This window comes from Piliocolobus tephrosceles, chromosome 2, assembly GCF_002776525.5.
Source record: "Piliocolobus tephrosceles isolate RC106 chromosome 2, ASM277652v3, whole genome shotgun sequence".
In the NCBI taxonomy this organism is placed as follows: domain Eukaryota; kingdom Metazoa; phylum Chordata; class Mammalia; order Primates; family Cercopithecidae; genus Piliocolobus; species Piliocolobus tephrosceles.
Window position 1 is genome coordinate 168,941,956 of NC_045435.1, and position 22,419 is coordinate 168,964,374.

General features: G+C 37.7%; 1 protein-coding gene and 1 long non-coding RNA gene across 3 annotated transcripts in view; one reads left to right on the plus strand and one right to left on the minus strand.

The window, feature by feature from the left end:
- The window catches only part of PLSCR2 (phospholipid scramblase 2), a 57,854-nt gene that overhangs the window by 13,475 nt on the left and 21,960 nt on the right, over positions 1-22,419 (minus strand). Inside the window, exons 2-7 of one of the 2 annotated variants that reach the window (XM_023215376.1) lie at positions 11,900-12,012; positions 11,592-11,827; positions 10,142-10,184; positions 6,970-7,190; positions 5,715-5,876; positions 715-876 (exon numbers count right to left, since the gene is read on the minus strand). In XM_023215376.1, coding sequence (XP_023071144.1) covers positions 715-876; positions 5,715-5,876; positions 6,970-7,190; positions 10,142-10,184; positions 11,592-11,648 — 645 coding nt within the window. In that variant the 5' untranslated portion in view covers positions 11,649-11,827; positions 11,900-12,012. The remainder of the gene's footprint in view (positions 1-714; positions 877-5,714; positions 5,877-6,969; positions 7,191-10,141; positions 10,185-11,591; positions 11,828-11,899; positions 12,013-22,419) is intronic. The other variant, XM_023215375.1, reaches the window with a different exon arrangement.
- The window catches only part of LOC116418724, a 36,264-nt gene continuing 35,283 nt past the window's right edge, over positions 21,439-22,419 (plus strand). The window contains exon 1 of the long non-coding RNA XR_004228866.1: positions 21,439-22,000. This is a non-coding gene — a long non-coding RNA (uncharacterized LOC116418724). The remainder of the gene's footprint in view (positions 22,001-22,419) is intronic.

The following is a 22,419-nucleotide window of genomic DNA, read 5'->3' on the forward strand; positions in this document are numbered from 1 at the left end:
AATTTGGATGGACATGAGGAGTTTGAAAGTTATCCAGGTGTGTGTTTCTACTGTGCAGCTAAAGTTGAGGACCATTGCTCTGTTTCCATAAACCTCAACTTTGGCTGCATGTTCGTATCATCTGGGGCACTACACAAACTTCTGACTCTGAGCCTCTTGTTTAATTGAAGTGGGGAATGGCCTGGTACTTGAGGGCTTTCAAAAAGTGTCTAGATAATTCTAATATAAATATACATTCAGAATCACCGCTTTACCCCATGTATTTCCTGTAAACTGGCAGTTAGGTTTAGAGGCTTGATTGAATGTATACTCTTATTGCACTTTATAATCCCATGTTAGATGTTTTAATTTAATGAGTCAGGATGAAATTTCTGTGTTTCACTGAGTTCTATTCCACGTAAGACTAGCTTCAGATTTTTCTCCTAATAACATATTTGATTTTTTAATAACCCTCCCCTAAACCAGAGCTTCTTCTTAGCATATAAAGTTATTCTCTTGCCATTTGAAAGTGTGTAGACTCTTCAGACATAAACTAACTGCCTGTAAGTCCGGAGAATCAGAATTAAATAGAATTTCAGTGCTGGGATTAAATGAGAACATTTGATAAAAACTTTATACTCTAAATGGTTATCTTAAAATGTATAATTTATTAAATTATTTCAGAATGATTCTAGAGAAGACATCTGTAACCAAGATTAGCAGGAATAGACTTACAATGAGGAAACAGGCACCAATCATCACGGCTTTCATTTTAACATCAAGGTCTCTAGGGAATTGGATTCCAAAGTTGTCAGCATCTGTAAATGCCTCTCTTAAAAGCCCAGACCAGTGCTTAGAAATCCTGCCAACCACCATTTGTTCATCAAGAGATGTAATCTAAATTGTAAAAAAAAAAAAAAAAAAATCTTAAAAATTTATAGAAAACTTATAGCAAAAATACTTTTAAAGTTGGAATAACAGGAAGCATGTATAATTATGAGCATAGAGTTAATATGTTACATTAGATGCATATAGACTCCTGTATATTTATAGATACATAAAAAAACTGTTCTATTTTATAGAAAACTTACATAGAAGTAGTTTTACTGAAATTTTTAACGTTTTCTATTTTATATTAAGATAGACATTAACATATGTTTTATTTATTTGAATTGACCCCAAACAAAATTTAAGCAGAAAAGGATATAAATTTGAAGTATTTCTTTGATATAATTTCTAGAAGCCATCAGGAAGGAAATAAATGAAACTCCTATTAGACTTCTGCTTTTTAGAGACGCACAGAGTGTTTACATAGCTGAACGTTTAAATATGAAGAGAGGCCTCACTACCACCCACTGTCAGTAGGAAAACATAAAATGCTAAGAGCCTAGAAAAAAAGAATGACAGTTTGAGTGAAGAAAAGCAACCAATAAGTAACTTGATGGGATGCCTCAAGCCAAGGGTGTGGGCAAGACCAGATAACTAGTGGGGTGTGAAGAATGAAAAACTAACAGGTAGAAAAGATCTCCAATGTAAAATTTTTCTATTTTTGTGAAAAAAAATAAAGGTTGTAAAAATTCTGCTGAGGAAAGCTGAGGGTCATCATATAGAGTTGAAAAGAGTGTGCTCAGACAAAAACACCTCACCAGATGGGCAGGTAGTGGCTGAATATAGCTAACATTCACCAAACTACATGTAAGAGTTATGTCAACCCAAGTCAGGAATGTCATTCTCAAATTTGAACACAGGATCAGAAATATAAATAATGACCTACATATGCAGATCATTATAAAGTCTAGATAATTTTTATGAAAAACAGTTATAAAGTCTGGATAATTTTATCTAAATTCTGTATAACATTTTAAAAACAAAACAGAAAATAAGGTAAAATTACTTCAACCTCTGGAAACAATACATTGGTATTTACAATATCATAAGAACTATACATTAAGTTTTTTTTTTTTCCTTTGGTTTTGTTCTTTTTTTTGGGGTTTTTTTTTTTTTTTTTTTTTTTTTAGACAAAGTCTCACTCTTGTCCCCCAGGCTGGAGTGCAATGGCACTATCTCCACTCACTGCACCCTCCATCTCCCAGGTTTAAGCGATTCTCCTGCCTCAGCCTCCCAAGTAGCTGGGATTACAGGTGCCTGCCACCATGCCCAGCTAATTTTTGTATTTTTACTAGAGACGGGGTTTCACCATATTGGCCAGGCTGGTCGCGAACTCCTGACTTCAGGTGATCCGCCCGCCTCAGCCTCCCAAAGTGCTGGGATTACATAAGCCACCACACCCGGCCTACATTAAGTTTTATCCCTGCTTCCTGACACAGAATTTCTAAAACTCTCTTAACTTTCTAAGTTAATAGGGGTAATAGGAGAGTCTTGCTTTAATATTTGGTCTTTGTCCCAGATTGCTGGCACACAGCTTCAAAATCCTTAGAATATTCTAAACAATAAGTCTTTTGTATACTAAGATGACTAGTGGTTTTTGTTGGGGTTCCTGATAGCTTCAGTATCAGGCTGGACACCAGAAAAACCAAGCAATGCTTAGAGGATTGAACCATTCAGTCCTGTCCCCATCCTCCAGAAATGAGAGTAAGGCTGGAGTTCGTTATTTACCAACAGTCAACGGTTTAAATCAGTCATGCCTACATAATGTAACTTCCTAAGAACTCTAAACAACAGGTTCAGAGGCTTTCTGGATTGGTGAACTCATGTGCCATGAAAGTGGCTTACCCCAGTTCCACAGGGACAGATCCCCCTTTGCTCAGGACTCTTCCAGAACTCATTCTATTAACCTCTTCATCTGGCTATCCATCTGTATCCTTTATAATAAATCAGCAAACATAAATAAAATGTGTTCCTACATTTTGTAAATAGTTTTAACAAATTGTCAAACCCATGGAGGAGGTTGTGAGAACCCTGATTTATAGCCAGTTGGTTAGATGTACAGGAGGTCTTGCATTTGTGGTTGGAGTTTGAAATACGGAACAGTTCTGTGGGACTGAGACCTTAACTTGTGGTGTCTGCATTAACTCCAGGTGAGTGAGTGTCAGAATTGACCTGAGTTGTAGGGAACCCAGTAGATATCTGTAGAGAAAGAGAATTGTTTGACACGGGGAAAAAATATCCACACATTTGGTATCAGAAGTATGAGTAAAAAAAAGAATTGTAGTGTATTATATTAGCATGAAATTTATAAATCTGTAAATTTAATACTAATAATTGGTAAAGATAGTCTAAAAAAGCTAAATATTTACTGGCAATGTAAATTATAAATGCAAAAAATGCAAATAGGCCACTAGCACATAGAACCTAGGTAAACACCAAAGTAATATATTAAAATAATGTGTAAGATACTAGAGGAGCTATATAATTCAAAACATATAATTTATGACAGATTACCGAAAAGGTATTTTTAAATTACAAACTCAAAATTGCTATAAAATTTACTATATGCATTATTTTCCTGCATTCTCGAATCGTATGACTATTAGTTACTCTTAGAATCTGGTGTCTGCAGACATAGAGAATTGAAGAGCTACTGAATGAAATCTAAATTTTTAGTATTAAGAATGTTTCACAATTTGTTAGTGATTTACTCATTTCTTAGGAATAAATTATATTCCTATTAGACTTTTATTAATATCATTCCTAGAAGGAAAAATAATCTTTCACTTGTCTGGATTTTTATGGGCATGAAAAGAGAACTATTATTATACATATCCCTACACAAGTTTCCCATACATACATATTACACACTCACATACCCACACACCCATATACACCCACACACATATGCATATATCCAATGCATATTATCATACATTTTATATACACATATTATCATACATTTTATATACATATATATGTATCCCTTTATAAGAGCATTTTAAAAGTTTCTACAACACATGTGTTTTCTTAGAATTTCCCATCTCTGTCATCAGATTATGAAGTTGAGAAGGGGAAGCATTCATTTTTATATAACCAAATTCTAATAGAGAAATTAAAAATCATATTAGTAGAGAAGGAAGGATGCAAAAGAATGAAAGTGGACAGTGCAAAACCTTAGAAAGATGTGGGGACACTGTCAGAGTTCCCACATTTTATCATAAGTGAGGTAGCCCTACTCAACTTTAGGATTTTTATTCCTTATTCTGTGGAATTGTGGGCCCAGTTTACCAAATTTTCTGATTTTCCAAGAGAATCAGGAAATCAAGATTAAGTTATAAAATCTTCTGATGGTTAAACATTTGCAGCTAAATTATTTGCTAATAAGACTAGGCTGTCTGTTGGAGAACTGCTGTAATGATATTTCTGCAGGAATTTAATATAGAGACATATTGTGGTTTCCAATGACCTAATTTATTTATTTTATTTTATTTTATTTTATATTTTATTTTTTTTATTATACTTTAAGTTCTAGGGTACATGTGCATAACGTGCAGGTTACATATGTATACATGTGCCATGTTGGTGTGCTGTACCCATCAACTCGTCAGCACCCATCAATTCATCATTTATATCAGGTATAACTCCCCAATGCAATCCCTCCCCCCTCCCCCCTCCCCATGATAGGCCCCAGTGTGTGATGTTCCCCTTCCCGAGTCCAAGTGAGCTCATTGTTCAGTTCCCACCTATGAGTGAGAACATGCGGTGTTCGGTTTTCTCTTCTTGTGATAGTTTGCTAAGAATGATGGTTTCCAGCTGCATCCATGTCCCTACAAAGGACGCAAACTCATCCTTTTTTATGGCTGCATAGTATTCCATGGTGTATATGTGCCACATTTTCTTAATCCAGTCTGTCACTGATGGACATTTGGGTTGATTCCAAGTCTTTGCTATTGTGAATAGTGCCGCAATAAACATACGTGTGCATGTGTCTTTGTAGTAGCATAATTTATAATCCTTTGGGTATATACCCAGTAGTGGGATGGCTGGGTCATATGGTACATCTAGTTCTAGATCCTTGAGGAATCGCCATACTGTTTTCCATAATGGTTGAACTAGTTTACAATCCCACCAACAGTGTAAAAGTGTTCCTATTTCTCCACATCCTCTCCAACACCTATTGTTTCCTGATTTTTTAATGATTGCCATTCTAACTGGTGTGAGATGGTATCTCATTGTGGTTTTGATTTGCATTTCTCTGATGGCCAGTGATGATGAGCATTTTTTCATGTGTCTGTTGGCTGTATGCATGCCAATGACCTAATTTAATACAGGGTTAGAGAAGAGACCACAGAGAAGTATAATTGGGTAATACATATTACACTGACTTTCTCAAAACTATCTTTGCATGATTGGGCTTTCTGTAGGAACTCAAAGATGTCAGAACTTCTGGACATGGCCTGGAGCACTGGCAGCCTATATTTCAGATTAAGGAAGGATCCATAGGCTTTGGCAATCAGAATTAGATGACAAGTTTAAAGTTTTACTTATAGTGGATAATATATAGTGTCACCACACAGAAACCAACATGTTTAAGTGTTAGATGATTTGCTTATTTTTATTTGACTACAGAGCTCTGTTTCTTTTTTCATCCATTTATTGTTACCAATACTGACCTTTAGTCAGTAATAACCTCCACTCTGATCAAAGTTTAATATATGGGAACATTATTTTGCTATTGAGACATCAGTACACAATACTAATTTAAGGCATTCATAACATTCTGCAAAATTATATTCTTCTTATATTAAAAAAGCAAATTCTATAAACATTATGACATCTCTTACCTCAAAATCAACACCTGCAAAACAGCTGCACACAATACATGGACCACTAATTTTTAGTACATCCTCTCTGTTCTGATTTTTAATTGTAAACTTTGTTAGACATGGGTGCCAGGTCTGAGTAACATAACCTACTGGTACACCAGGAGGAGCTTGGATTTCTATCTACAAAAGTAAAATATGTGTGAATGTAATAAATCATCATAATAAAAATATCTAATAATAGCTCTAATTTACTGAGCATTTCCTAAGTGCCAGACATTGTAAGTGAGGACTTCCTAGGACTTTTTAAAAAAAAGATCAGACAATGTAACGTATTTTAATGTGCTATTCAAATTATAGAGCATTTCCCATCAAATTCTCAGTTTTTCCTCAGATAGATATTCTTACAAATATATAATTATACCTAACCTAAATGGCATGGAAAACAAAGCAATTCATTACAAATAACTTCAATTATCCTCTCAAAATAAATACAGTATTAGACTTTAGATAAGTCTATGCCTTTATCTCTATCTGTGTGATGTTCTCACAGCAATCTGTATGCAAGACTAAGTTACCCAGGCAGATATGGTGTTGGGCCAGTGGGATCCTGGAAAAGGCCAATTTTCCTAAAACATCTCTGAACCCTAGTGTCTTCCCTGAAATCATATTCTCTAGGAGTAGGCTGCCATGCAATATGAAACAGATATCTGGTCTTTATAGAGCTGAAGATACTCCCATTTAGGATATCCCTTTTGCAGATGGCACAGATATATAGGTTTGTATTTTGAAAAGGAGAAATGAAAAACATAGGAGACAAGACTTTGTCCTAGGTTTGTCCCTTAGTAGGTTGGCCAAAATTATGAGATGAACACATCTGTTCTTTCCTTCATTCTTTTGTCCCCATAATCCTAGAATGCTATTTTAGGATATTTTCAATGGTGCAACTCTGCTGGTTTCGACCATGCCTCTTGTAGTCATCTCTAAAAAATGATTTGAAAAAGGTGCCCTATCTGACCTTTCCTTGAATATCAGGAACTCTCATATCTGAGCAGTTGCTCAACCCCATGAGGCAGACTGCTACAGGATAGAAGGCTAACTATTCCCTGTTGTTTACTTGCCTTCCTTCCCTTCTTATACAATTGATTCAGAGGCCCAAACATATAGCTCATGAAGCCATATTCCTTTAAATCTCATTTGATTACACAGATTCAATGAAAGGGTGGAAATTCTTGCTGAACTACTTTACGAAAAGCTCTAGTAATTGCTCACATACCTCCTGAAGGCAGCAGGGGCAACAACAACAGTTACATCTTAGTGGTCTTTCCAGAGTTATGACTTCTCGACCCACATTATCAGTAATCCTCAAGGTAAAAGGTCTAGACCGCCCACAGCAATTTCGGGTACAGAAATTAGTATCTTCTGCTGCAAAATAAATCCTCTGCCCAAAGCTGTTCTTGATTTCATACACGTTACTACCTTCAAAACTGAATAGGACTAAAAATGAAAATAAAATCAGTTGCCTTTATGTTAAAATTATTGAACCTATCTTAAGATATTATATTATCTAGCTAGTTTTAGATGATGCTCCAAGTATCATAGAAAGAATAAAAAGGAATGATATTTAGAGTTGATCAGGCAGAGGAAAAAGGCAAAGGGAAAGGAGGAAGCTAGGCTATTAATGCATGGAGAAATTGAGTCCTTCTGTGAGACACGGAAAAGAAAGCAAGTCGTATTTTTCTAATCCCATAGACTCCTGTGAGAAGAGAGACTTTGCTGCTGAGGGTTGGGGCAATGCTGCAGGTAAGCATAGTGGTGCTAGGTGTACGGATAAAACGTCCATTTATTTGGTATAGTTAGTGTATATTATGGAGAGGAATATAGGATGATTGCAAAAAATATATTAAATCAATTGGTTTAAGATTTTGTTTTATAAGCCACACTTATGTCCTGTTTGTTTGCACTGTTTGATGAAAGGCAGTAAGAGGGTTAATTCTCAAGGCACATGCATTAAAAGTGAGAGGCAAAAATGGAAGGCAAATTAGAACATCACATTGGGCTCAGGGCACCCTTATTTAGCTATGCAGTAATTTGAAAGTAAGAGATGAATATTAAACAAATGGGGAAGGTGCTTGGCAATCAGGGCTTCAACTCAGAATATCTAGACCGTGAGCATCCTAAGTGAACTCTGTACCTTAGATAGGCTAACCTCTTGGGGAAACAGAGGAACACAAAATGCTGACGCTCACATGGTGTCTTACCAAGGACTTCCATATTGAACCACACATTGGAAACCTCTCCTTGTTTAAAGCCATGAAGGAGCAATGAATTGTCCCACTATCCACAGAAGGACATCATACAGAAATGTTCCTCAGAAGTCCTATTACCATAAACTTCCTTAAGAGTCTATGGTGGGACTCAAACAGGTCCTAGACTGTGCCTATATAGGAACTGCACTTGACCTTAACATCTGCCATAGACAAAAGTTTGCGAAAAAATTTAAAATCGAATTTAAAAAAATTAATTCCTGTGTGGGCATCTATTATCCAACTAATTGTTTAATTATGTAACTTACTTGCAAAAATCTTAAGCTCGTTTATCTATAAAATGAGATCAATGGGGTTACACAATCTTGAAGTTTCCTTCAAGTGACTTGAAAAATGGAGACAAAATAAAAGATTGCAGCAATTATATTTTTAGAATCTATTAACTTTTCAATCATGGTAAGGTATAAGTATTTGTCATAGTCTCAGGTGCTAAAAATAAACTGAGTAATCATCTTTTTATATGCCTTGATGTTAGCAAACAATATAGACTTTCAATTTGAGAAAAAAAAAGAAAATTAAAAATGTCTTTTTTAAAAAAATTAAAAACTGGTAAATGTGGAACTTTGTATTTTTCAATGAAGCACATATATTGTGCAAATATATATAAAGCTTATAAATCTAAAAATTATAAATATAATGCTGTATAATGTATACTGTCTGGCCTTTTGGATTTTATTATCTCTATTATACATTCCATAAAATAAAACATTTTAAATAATTCAGAATACAAACTATTACAGAACATAGTGCTCCTTTCCAGAGCCAACTTAATTTAGCAAAACTACAAAAAACCAAGAACATTATAAATATCTAATCACATACTTTAAAAGCAGTTTAAATGTAATAGGTAACAATTGTATATGTTAATGAAATTCATTACTCTGCTTGTACAATTCAAGTTATAATTTCAACCAGTTAAAGAAACTGCAGCTATGCAAAAATGAATTTATTTAACAGATATTTTCTAAAAACCAGCAGTTTTTATAATACATAGAAGAAGTAACTTTATTATATCAGAGGGAAGACACTGTGGTTCATAACTCTACGTAGGCTCTCATTCCCCTAGCGGCTGTTCTGAAGCATGTAGAGGCTTACTAAATTTATTCGTGCACCTAGGAAGCACTGGACCCAAGAAAATATCTGGTGGCATCAGGAATATTCAGCAGGAGCAAGAGTGCTCTTCTAAGAAGACAAGCTGGAGGCCTGCTGGTCAGCATCCTACAACACTGCAGTGCCCCTGCACCCTGGCTAGTAATCTACAGCGCATGGAACAAAGATTCTACTAGATTCATCTGAACTCTCAAGAGAAACTGTGGGCAGGAACAACAATTTTCCAGAACACTGCCATCCAAATTCAAAAAGTTTACTCACTTGGAAATGTACTAAGGTAACTAAAATATTGGATTTGGCTCTGTGCCATTCTCAAGGTGATCACAGATTGGAGAGAAAAGAGCTGAAGTGGTAGAAGTCAGGTAAAGTGATTGAATCCCTTAAAGTTATTTGGAGAGAGACAAGAGAGCAAAAATAAGTCTTGGCTGTATTCCTTCTACATTAGAGTTTATAACATTAGGACAGATGCTTATCGTAATAGTGCAGTCATCCCACAGTATCCGTGGGAGATTGGTTCTAGGACCTCTTGTGAATAATAAAATCCTAGGCTGCTCAAGTCCTTGATATAAAATGGCATGGTGTTTCTATATAACTTATGAACCTCCTCCTGTATTATTTAAATCATCTCTAGATTACTTATAATACGCAAATACAAGGTAAACGCTATGTAAAGAGTTGTTATATTGTACTGCTTAGGAAATAGTGACAAGGAAAAAGAAGTCTGCACATGCTCAGTACAGGTACAATTTCTAAAAATATATTTTTGATCCATGGTTGATTGAATTCACACAGGTGGAACCCACGGATAGGAAGGGCCAACTGTATTTTACCATTTAACTTCTAATGTTCAGAAATAGACTACTGATTTCATTATTGTTAAGACAGACATTTGTAAATAATCAGGTTTACCATCCCACATCCCTCGGAATGCTATATTTATAGTTTTCGATGTATCTTTATTTGCATAAACTTCTCTTTTTTAGAAATATAAGCAATACAATTAATACATACCTTCCAGAAGTTCAATTTGCTGATGAATTAGTATCATATCTATCTATTATAGTAAAAAGAAAATTAAGTTGTATGTTAAATATTTTATAGAGAATCAATTACTATTAATGTTTTTATTGTTTAATACTGCATATAATCAGTTATTGACATTTATCATTATCAACTTTTAATAAGTTTGGTACCTTTTATTATAAAACTAAAGTTAACATAGTCTTAATTAAAAATGCTATATGTTTATTGAAAGCATTCACTACTAATATTGTAAATTTAGGTAAAATAAACTAATATAGTGGAATCCCTATAAAAGTTAGAAAACAATGTTCTTCCTAAATGAGGATTTAAAATATAAAGACTTTTTTATTGATTTAAATAAGTTTTTACTGTAAGTCTCAGTTACTCATTTTATGTCTACTTCATATAATCATTTTATAGTAAGTGGTAATTTCTTCTATATATTTTTGAGACTCTCATTAAAAAAATTAGGGTATTTCTTAGAGAAATATGAACTACTAAACATTCTTATAATATTCACTGTGCAAGTACATTGTGGGAAATTAAGTTATTATAAATAGTAAAAGAGAGATATAATTCATTTACTGAAAACTCATTGACTATCACAGAAATATGTGTTTATAGATTGGAGATATAAAACTTTATATTCCTATTTTACCAATCTGATCTCTAAGACAAAACAAATATTAAACCTCAGTTTGCTGAGGTAAGCTATCATGTAGTACAGCAAAATCCAGGACTTTTTTTCCTTATTGGTGACATTTGTAAAATTGGGTCTTCCAAAGAAAAAAAGCATCATAAAAATGTAATTTTACTAATTGGAAGAAAAAGATGACTCAAATCCCACACAAAAATATTAAGTCATTTTTGATACTACTTACTAAAACTCTACTGTAAATTTTAGATGTCTTTTAAATGTCAAGAAAATTATTCAGTATTGGAATTAAAAAGCACAGAATCCAGAATCAGGGTACCAACCCCTGATTGGTGATGAACAGGGCACCCCCAGTTCATTAGGTTTTTAATCCTGGGTAAGTTATATAACTGCTCTGGACTGCAGTTTCCTCTTGTGTAGGGTGATGATGATTACAACGCTTACACATCATAGAGATTCTGGAAAGATTAAGTGAGGTAATACATGTATAATGCTTAAAAACAAAACCTAGAAAATAGTGCTTAATAAATTTTGACTTTGGACTATTATCACATTATATAAAAAAATCTTAGAAAACAATCACCTGTGACATTCATATTTTGATTTAACAATGAATCGAACCCAAAAGAACTAGTGATTTGTTAACAGAATGTGTTGTTTACCATTTCTGACATTAATTAATAAGCAGTAAATAAGTAAATATCACTTAACCAAAATTACTATGGTTCATAAACCAGGAGCACAGTTTTATTTTTTCTGAGTATTTTACGTATTTGAAATTACCTGACTTAAGTATTCCAATCCTGGTGGACAGTTTAATGGTGGTGGTGGTGCTGGCATCCATGGCACCCCTGCAGGTCTACCTGGCTGATTTTGAACAGGAATGCTAGCTGCACCAGCAGGTGGGACTAGGTAGCTATGCTGACGTCCTGGGTAGATGGCCTGGGAGCCCAGGTGGCCAGCCTGTTTCCCAATGTGTCCAGCCTGGTGCTTAGGGTAGACAGTATGTCTGGAAGATCCTGAAATAGGAGCAAGTAAAATAATTTGTCATCAATCCTTTTTAGAATAACCCTAGTTATCTACAAACTGACCTCGCAGCTCAGAAGTCCTATATCTGTGAAACTTGAGGTATGTTTTTATCTTCAGATATGTTTCAGTGAAATATCTGTGGTTTCACATTCACTTCTATTTTGAGGGTGGTTCGCTGTGAATAGTGTCGGCCTAGAGCTTTATTCTTACTATTTAAAACTCAGATAGAAAATATGCTTTTATACCTGTGAAAGTGAAAGTAAATCCACCGATCTAAAGTGACCTATATGAAGATTGTGGCATGCCTTCATGGAAAAGAGAGATGAAATTGGGGGGGGAAAAAAAAAGCCAAAAATAATGGCTATGTGTCAGCATTCCCAGAGCCCAAAAGCACCCTGTGAAAAATTATAATTGTGGAATTATAACAAATAACATATCCTATAGTATAGAAGTCAATGGGGAGAGGGGGTTGACCCCTGAAGGGATATTTGTCAAGGTCTGGATCCATTTTTAGTTGTCGCTACTGGAGGAGAGACTGATATTATCATCTGGTTGGTGGAAGCCAGGGATGCTGCTAAACATCCTCAAATGCCCAGAACATCCCCGTGGAAACAAATAATTATCCACCCCAAAATACTACAGTGCTGAGAAACCCTAATACAGAGGTAAAATCATGTCATTCCTCCTAGCAGTTTTCAGATGCTTGTCTGGGCCAACAGGTTACCAGGCATTTTAATCTACAGTGTGTTTCTCTCCTGTTTCCCTTGATAATTTTCTCAAAACATCAATTATGATATTGCAGTTACAAAATTAAATTTCACAATTTGTCACTCTTAGATCTTTAGAACACACAATTTGAGGAAATTCAACAAAACAAAAGTGAAAAGATCAACAGACTTCGAGAAAGAAAAGCAAAAGATTTAACAGATGAAAAATTCTAAAGTATTTAGCAGAATAGAGGAAGACATGTAATAAGTATGTACATTGCAATGATGCTTCATAAGGTTATTTGTATAGTCCACAGTGTAGTGATTCCATAGGAATGGAAAATAATTTCAAGGGACTATGTTCCTCAATATTTTAAATGAATACTTAATGCCACATAAAATATAATACTTAGAATAGGCAATACATTTAAGTGGAACACTGGTGACAGGCTCATATACTAATAAAAATAAGGCTTAGCAAACAGATTTAGCCTAGTACTAATGCACTGTAAATATAGCTTTTATAATTTATTCCTCCTACAATTAATGAATATAGATGATGCATGATGTGATTGGCTCTGTTGCAGAATCAGGGGATACAGCTATCAAAAAGTCAATATGCTGTCAATGAGCTTACAGTCAACTTCTGGAGGAAATAAAATAATTTTTTTATTAAAAAACTTCATATTGCACTTTGGGAGGCCGAGACGGGCGGATCACGAGGTCAGGAGATCGAGACCATCCTGGCCAACACGGTGAAACCCCGTCTCTACAAAAAAATACAAAAAGCTAGCCGGACGAGGTGGCGGCGCCTGTAGTCCCAGCTACTCGTGAGGCTGAGGCAGGAGAATGGCGTAAACCCGGGAGGCGGAGCTTGCAGTGAGCTGAGAGCCGGCCACTGCACTCCAGCCCGGGTGACAGAGTGAGACTCCGTCTCAAAAAAAAAAAAAAAACTTCATATTGGTATGATGGGGAAAACCTGGGAGAAAGGGCAGAGGAAGATGGATATAATTTATATTGAAATCAAAAAGATGAGAAGGGGAAAGCTTTATGTGAAGACCTGCAGAGAAATGCTACAGGAGGAAGGAAAAGCAAATGTAAAAACCCTGACTTTGTAAGGAATTTAGCATGTTCATGAGAGAGGAGAGTCATAAGAAAGGAAGAGTATGCATGGCTGTCACCAAAGCAATAGGAAGAAGTTCATCTAGGGAGACCCTTAGTAAGGAGTTTGGATTTTATCCCAGGTGTCATTGATAATTATTGGAGGAATTTAAGCAGAAGAGTGAACCACATATCTTGCAAAGTTTTTAGGAGTGCCCAGTACTGGGATTTGCAAAGGAAAACATAGCTACAAATAATATCCTTTCATAAGCTAAAAAAAAATACGACAAAGAACACAAGTCAACAACACATTTAGTATTATAGGGAGGAAATTAAACACTTAGTAACTTACTTACTTTTATTGTTCATGGATTGAAATAGTTCTGAAAGAGATCTAATATTAATATGTTGTCTATACATTTGTAGGTCCAATATAACTGTTGGAACAAGATATTCTAAAACAATACAGTCACATTCACGGGATATTCCTCTTTATTCATCGAGTAGAGCCTTATCTGGCCATTTAAATCCTTTGGACTTGACCTCATTCCCCTTGCTGTTTTCACAGTAGAATTCATTATTATTTTATATAGAGACAGGGTCTCATTATGTCGCCCAGGCTGGTCTCAAACTCCTGGACTCAAGTGATCCTCCTGTCTCTCCCTCCCAAAGTCTTGGGATTACAGGCATAAACCTCTGCATGTGGCCTCGTTAGGAATGTAGAAATTGTTGGTCAGCCCATGATGATGAACGCTCTCTTTTTTTTTTTTTTTTTTTTTTTTTTGAGATGGAGACTTGCTCTGTCACCAGCTTGGAGTATAATGGCATGATCTTGGCTCACAGCAACCTCTGCCTCCTGGGTTCAAGCGGTTCTCGTGCCTCAGCCTCACGAGTAGCTGGGATTACAGGCACCATACCCAGCTAATTTTTGTATTTTTTAGTAGAGACGGGGTTTCACCATGTTGGCCAGGCTGGTCTCGAACTTCTGACCTCGTTATCTGCCCACTGCGGCCTCCCAAAGTGTTAGGATTATAGTCATGAGTCACTGCACTTGGCTGATGGCGAACACTTTCTAAAAGCCTTTAAGAAGAGAGTCTAATCAGGAAGAAAGCCATGAAGTAATGCTGCGAGCTAAGACCCCAAAGGGTAATTGAGCTAAAACTTCAGTCTTCACAGCCTGCACAACCTAAATGAAGTGTGTGGTTCATTTCCAAGCCTCTGGGCTTGGGCTCCAGGAATGGTCCAGGTAAAGAGCAAGAAAGGTTAATTATCAGATCACACCACTGCAATTATCTCATAAAATTTCAGGTCCTATCGACCTGTCATGCCAATCCTGACCAGATGTATTTTTGGCCGGGCGTGGTGGCTCAAGCCTGTAATCCCAGCACTTTGGGAGGCCGAAACAGGTGGATCACGAGGTCAGGAGATCGAAACCATCCTGGCTAACAGGGTGAAACCCCTTCTGTACTAAAAAATACAAAAAACTAGCCAGGCGTGGTAGCGGGCGCCTGTAGTCCCAGCTACTCGGGAGGCTGAGGCAGGAGAATGGTGTAAACCCTGGAGGCGGAGCTTGCAGTGAGCCGAGATACTGCCACTGCACTCCAGCCTGGGCGACAGAGCGAGACTCCCCGTCCAAAAAAAAAGAGAGATTTTTTTTTTTTTTTTTTTTAAGCAGAGAACCCAGTCTCAGGAGTTGTCACAGCCATAGCACTTTGACCACCATCTCTCTCTCTCTCTGTCTCTCTCTCTCTTTTGTTCGTTTGAGACAGAGTCTCGCTCTGTCGCCCAGGCTGGAGTGCAGTGGCTAGATCTCGGCTCATTGCAAGCTCTGCCTCCCGGGTTCATGCCATTCTCCTGCCTCAGCCTCCAGATTAGGTGGGACTACAGGTGCCCGCCATCATGCCCGGCTAATGTTTTTGTCCGAGCTAGCCAGGATGGTCTTGATCTCCTGACCTCGTGATCTGCCTGCGTTGGCCTCCCAAAGTGCTGGGATTACAGGCATGAGTCACTGCTCCCTGCCTGTACTTGGTATTTCTACAGAAACATAAATGACAGCAAATATTCTACTCAGTAATTCTGCCTTCTGATGCCTTGACCCCATCCTAGTCTTTCCCACTACTATCCAGTCACTATTTTCTCCATCTACTGTAGATCCCAGTGGTTTTCATGACTATTAATTACAATGAACACATCAGGCAAATATCCGTTACCCAACATTTTTATCTTTGACCCATATGCACTAATGCAAACTGCCCTCCCACTTCTCAGGCCCACTCCAGTGTTGGCTGCCCTTTCACCAACTACTCCTACTGTGCAATCCTAAGTGGCAAATAAGTCAACTGATCTCTCCACATCCTCAACTAAAATATAGAGTTCTCAAGAAGAAACCACCTTCTTCCTTGCCATTTCAAAATTATTTTTTATGATTACCAACTTTAAGCACACATTTTCATAATATAGTGAAACTCTTAAGAATGCTCCAATTACAGTCACCTCTTAATTACATCTAAGAAGTTCAGCAAAGGTTGAGTAATTCCAAGTGGGTTTATTTGGCCCTGAGATAAATCAAAAGATGTATTTGTGTTACTGATTTAACTTCCTGGATTTTCTTAGAACAACAGGAATCCAGTTTGCATTAACTGGTCAGAAATCAATGCTGTGGACCTCATCAAGTCAGAAGAGTAGAAATATTAAATCTTATATTTTTCTGCAATTAATCTATAAGGTGAACATTAAGCTAGTAAACATGTGTAACTAGGGTAGACTAACTAGGGTAGACCAGTAGCTTTCCTGGGTCTCCAGTTTACAGACTTCTAATGTGGTGGGACTTTTCGGCATACAAAATTGCATGAGCCAATTTTTTATAATACATCTCTTCATATATATATATATGTCTCCATCCTAGTTCTGTTTCTTTAGAGAATTCTGACTAATATGATGAGTCTATTCCAAGAAATAACATAACTCAGTTTAGGAAATGATTGGGCTGTGTCCTGAATAAATTAGCTAATTAATCTAACATGATAACTTTAAATCATTGCTTCCACCACTTTTACTAAAAGGTAAATTTCAGAAATAACTTCAGAGAAAGAGAAAATCATATTTTTATGCTATACTAAAAGAAAACAAATGTTCGTGATAAAGTCATATTATATATTGTACCATTTGAATTATAGTTACTCCAAAACAAACACAGAACTTCAAGTTACAATCTGATTACCAAACACTTCTTTCTAACTCTCTGTTAAGTGATAAATTTGGAGTAAATTGAGGTAACATATACTATATACACATTAGTACATCTCTTTTAAACTAATTCTATCAGAAATCATGTCTTCATTGCTGCTCTACACTATTCGATAATTATAAACCTCTGCAGTCAGAGAGAGGGAGAAGCAGCACAGAGGATTTCCAGTTCTGACTTCACAATTTGTATTACAGTTGTTAAATATTAACAACTGTATAGGACGACATCGATTTGGTTTGAGCTCCTGCACTAGGCTTCAACAGATCAAATCAAGATGGAGTAACTAATGCTAAAGTTCCGCATTAGCAAACTGAAACTAAGTTGTTTATTTGACCTTCCAAGAAATCAGGAGAGAAATGAAAGCCCAGCCTCCAAACAGGGCAGTTTCAACCTACATAACAAAGAAGTTCCCACACTTTAGCCCTTATAAAGAGAGTAACCTGAACTAATCTAATGTTAACTAATCCACTTTTTGTATTATGCTATTTCCTCATTGCTGCTCAAGGTACCTTAGAAAAACTGACTACTCTGCAATGTCCCATGTAGCATCTCTCTATTTTTAGATAAGATGCTATCATATTCACGAATTCCTAACATAAGTTAATTACATCTTTAAATTTGTTGTAATTTATCTTTTGACACAGCTAAAGCCTTTTGACCCATTTCTTTTTTTTTTTTTTTTTTTTGAGACGGAGTCTCGCTCTGTCGCCCAGGCTGGAGTGCAGTGGCCGGATCTCAGCTCACTGCAAGCTCCGCCTCCCGGGTTTATGCCATTCTCCTGCCTCAGCCTCCTGAGTAGCTGGGACTACAGGTGCCCGCCACCTTGCCCGGCTAGTTTTTTGTATTTTTTAGTAGAGACGGGGTTTCATCATGTTAGCCAGGATGGTCTCGATCTCCCGACCTCGTGATCCGCCCGTCTTGGCCTCCCAAAGTGCCAGGATTACAGGCTTGAGCCACCGCGCCCGGCCAACCCCCATTTCTTAAGGTCTGAAATTTGTGTCTTACTGCTTTCAAACATAACTAAAGTAAAACCTGGAACCCACAGGGAAATCATACTTAATTCTGGAAGATCTTAAAATTACTATGCCTGTAACATAGACAATTAACAAATAAATTCAGATTAATAACCTAAATCTAGTTATGCCTAAGAACAACTCTCTCCAGCCACACTCACCCTCAAAAAAAAAAAAAAAAAAAAAAAAAAATATATATATATATATATATAAAATAGTTCACATTCTTCTCAAGCCCCAAGCAGAGACATAGGTTCTGAATGATTTTAGTAAAACTCTACCATTCTGAAAACAATCACAAGAATTCTAGGTGCCTAACTTCCTGCCAGTAAGTAAGAATGAGACATTATGCTATGCCAGAGGGGAACTGTGACTAGCCCAGGGAGAAGGCAACATTTACTGAGGTAAGTCACAAATTAAATAGCTTTCATGTCATTCAGTTACATGATATATAAATTTTATGCATTTAAAAGATTTGATTACCATCTAAGAAGACAAACATTTCATCCGTTGAATTGTGGTTTCAGTCAAAGTAAAGCAGAGCAAGCAGAGATGCATTTATACAAATATGTGGGGCAAGAAGATGGTGAGCCTTTGAGTACAAAGCCCACCATATCTGTGAGGTATGAGATTGAAGTAGGGTGACTGAGGCCAGTTATTAATGCAAAGTACCTTGTAACCGGGAGTTTTACCATAAAAATCCACTTCAGCATTTAGGCTCAAGAAAACAAAACACATATGCTTAGAACCAATGTAAGATAGCCTTTTACAGTTTTGTTTGTTTGTCTTTTGGTTTTATTGAGACAGACTCTCACTCTGTTGCCCAGGCTGGAGGCCAGTGGCACGATCTCAACTCACTGCAACCTCTGCCTCCCAGGTTCAAGCAATTCTCATGACTCAACCACCGGCATAGCTGAGATTACAGGCATATACCCCCACACCTGGGTAATTTTTGTATTCTTAGTAGAAAAGGGATTTTCCCATGTTGTCCAGGCTGGTCTCAAGTTATCTGCCTGCCTCAGCCTCCCAAAATGCTGGGATTACAGGTGTGAACCACTACACCTGGTCTATAGAATTTTATATTAAACCTTAAATCAAAATGTAGATACCATATCAACTAGACCCAACTGAAACTGTAGTAGTAACGTGTTCTACAAAACTAACAAGTAAACCAAGGACACAAAAGAAACAAAAATGAGTCTTAAAGTCAGTTATTCTCATTTGATTACTTTATTACTGCTCAAAAACCTTTCCCTACAACGCAGACCTCCCTCACAAATCTGAGTTTTCCTTTCTTCTTTATAAATGAGAAAACTAAGCCCATAAAGATAAAGTATTTACTTAATGCTGTACAGCTCACTAACTAGCTGAATTGAAATTATTCATGATTCATATCTGTTGCATTCATGTTCCCATTTCATTGAATAAAAAGAAAACAAAAAACCCCACGTTCTCCCAATGTGCCAAATTTCAGTGAAAGTTGTTAGAGGTTATCTTTAAGGTATCTTTCTTATGTAAGATAGAACTATCTTGAATTTCAATTCAGTCTCACGACCAATTAGTTTTTAACTAGGATAGGCAAAATTTTTTTAAAAGCAGTTTTTAGCAACAAAATTTGAGAAATGAAAAGCACAGTTGTTACTACTGATTAACAAGTGCTTTGGCTTTTAAATTTAGCACTGTTCAAGGCAGTGCTATAGAGCGTGTGTATAGGTACACATATGTGTACATACATATATCCACATATATGTACACATGCATAAATATATAAGTACATAAATACTTAACATAAAGCTTATTTTGTTTTTCAATGAATATTAATCAAAGGCATAGAGCATGAAAGGCACTATACAGGCACTAAAAATGGAGGAGACAGGCAGCTAATACAATTAAATATATTCCAGCACATCATATTGATTAAATTTATTATAAATATATTATGGATAACACATATATAACAATACAAATATATTTGTATATATACAAATATATTAAGTACTATGAATACAAATAATGGTGAAATAAAAAGGATATGGAGTCATTGATTTAGATGGAGTAGTGGTGGCATTGTCAGGAAAGTCAGAGCAGAGAGCTGAAAAAAGTCTAGAATCAGCCAGACCATGAAGATGTGTGAGGTGCAGGGTAGGGCCTCGAGAGGGCCTTATAGAGAGAGGGAAATTCACTGGTGGAAGACCTAAGTTGCAGGAAACAGGGCTCATTCGGGAAATGAAAATTTATGAAATTACAGAGCAAAAGATGGAGAGACCCTCAGAGATGAGGATGGAAAGGTGCACAAGGGCCAGTTCATAAATGTTTAAAGTCACTCTCCCTGCACTTTAAGCCCTCAAAGGCCAGAGCTTGGTTTGTCTTGTCCAAGACAGGCCACTTAATCTGTGTTTGTTAATTCAACAATGAGTGGACAGTATTACTTTGTTCTTTTCAGTCAGTAAGAATAGTTCCCTTACAGATCTGAAGGCTGCTTGATGTACAGTGAGACCCAGGTATTTTACACTTGTCTATCCAACTGCAGCAATCCACTCATTTTCCTTTGTATGTGTTTTTCATTTCCTTGTGCTTGTCCATTGCTCAAAACCCTTCTATTGTAAACATCAGGGTGGCAATAAGAGAAAAGTTTGCTCTTAGGAAAAATTCAAGAAAGAAAGCAGCCCCCAAACCACCTGACACTTCTAAGTGTCACTGGTACTAACCATGTATCTCAATATGATAACCTGGAAGAAACAACGACTGCCTGTTCCTGGAACTGGGAAGTGGCCATGGCAAGACGTCCAGAAATAATAGTGAATGAATGAAACCACGTGGGAACCAGAGTCAGTTTGGAGAAGCAGAGACTTTGTCAAATATTTAAAATAATAAAAGCTAACTTTCACTGAGTACTTTCTGTAGTGCCAGGCACTGCTCTAAGAACTTTACATTAACACATGTAATACTCTGTAGCTCTTTTAATAGTTACACAGTTTCAGAGATGAGGCAATGGAAAGAACATATATGAAGAAAGTGGCTGACAGTCCACAGATGGGAACCAGTAGAGGCCTAATTGTCTTAGCAACCGTTCTAGACACCCCTATCTTTTCCAACCTTCTATTGTAGAAGGTTTAGCATAGATGTGGGCTCCAGGCGGACTTCAGTGAATACTTACTGATAAATGACAGCTTGCAGGCTGTATTAACTGTCCCTTCTAATAGCCCCACTATGCTGGCACATGGTCCTGAGCCCAGCCTCTGCCCAGGATTCAGGGCTGCTCTCTGCCTGTAAAGCAGTGTAGCTAAGGGGAAGCTGAACCCCGCGAGGGGTTTTCAGGCAGGACACCCCTTTTCATTCGAATGGTTCTGGGGTGAGCCCGGGTGCCGCTGGGCCGCCTGAGGCCCCTTGCCGAGTTCCCGTTCCACTTCAGGTGTCGGTTCCCGAGGCCCATCGGCCCTTGCCTCGCCCTCTGACGCAAACACAGTTATGGGGCGGAGCATCGTCCCCACAAGCCGCGCACACCCCAGTCCCATAAGGAGGTGACTAAGAAAGCCTCCCCTCTACCACACCACCACCCGTGGCTGCAGCTGTTGCCGCACAGCTCTGAGCGAGCCGAGGTCCTAGCATGGCTTCCTCCCCTCCGCCCCTTGATTGCCAGGCACACCTGTTGCACAATCCTCTCTGAAGTCGGCGGGAGAGCGGCCTGGACCAGCCTCAGAATTTACACCTGCAGCAGCCCCTCGTTTAGCTTTCTGGATCCCAAGGGTACAACAAGGCTTCCCTCTCCTGGCCCCTGCGCGGGCACACGGGATCCGGCTTTGCTGCTGGAGGGCGGCCAAGCTGGGGGTACGACTGAACCCACCACCCCGTGTGCGACGCAGAGCTGCCCTCCAGCCCGTCCCGTCTCCCCCTCCCCATCCCCGTCCCCTTTCTTGCTCTTTGGAGAGGCTCCGGAAACGTTTGTCCGGTGGTTAAGGGCAGAAGGGCAGAGATGAGCTGGGACCTCGACACCAGCTGGAACTGGAAAATTATCAAGCAGGGAGTGGCCTCCCCCGGGAACTTCCTTAACTCTGGTCCTGACCTGCATCCCTCAGAAGCCTGCGGCTTTTCAAGGTGAGGGAGCTTAGACTGCAAATGAGGAGTGGTCGAGATTATTTTGTTTGTAGCCCTTACCCTCTTCCCTTTTCTTTCCATCAAAAGGCATTTTTAACTTGTTTTAAGAGTGAAAATGAATAGGTGTGTAGAATGTTTAATTTTTCAGGACGTGCCTTTGATTTTTCAGGGTGTGCCTGAAACTGGCACACCCTCATGCAATCAAGAAATACATATTGCACTGACGTTTTTACTGATTTTTTAAAAATTTATTTACACTTCTGTATCCCTAGCACTTTGGGAGGCCAAGGCAGGTGGATCACTTGAGGCCAGGAGTTCAAGACCAGCCTGGACAACATGGTGAAACCCCGTCTCTAGTAAAAATACAAAAATGAGCCGGGTGTGGTGGTGTGCCCCCGTAATCCCAGCTACTCAGGAGG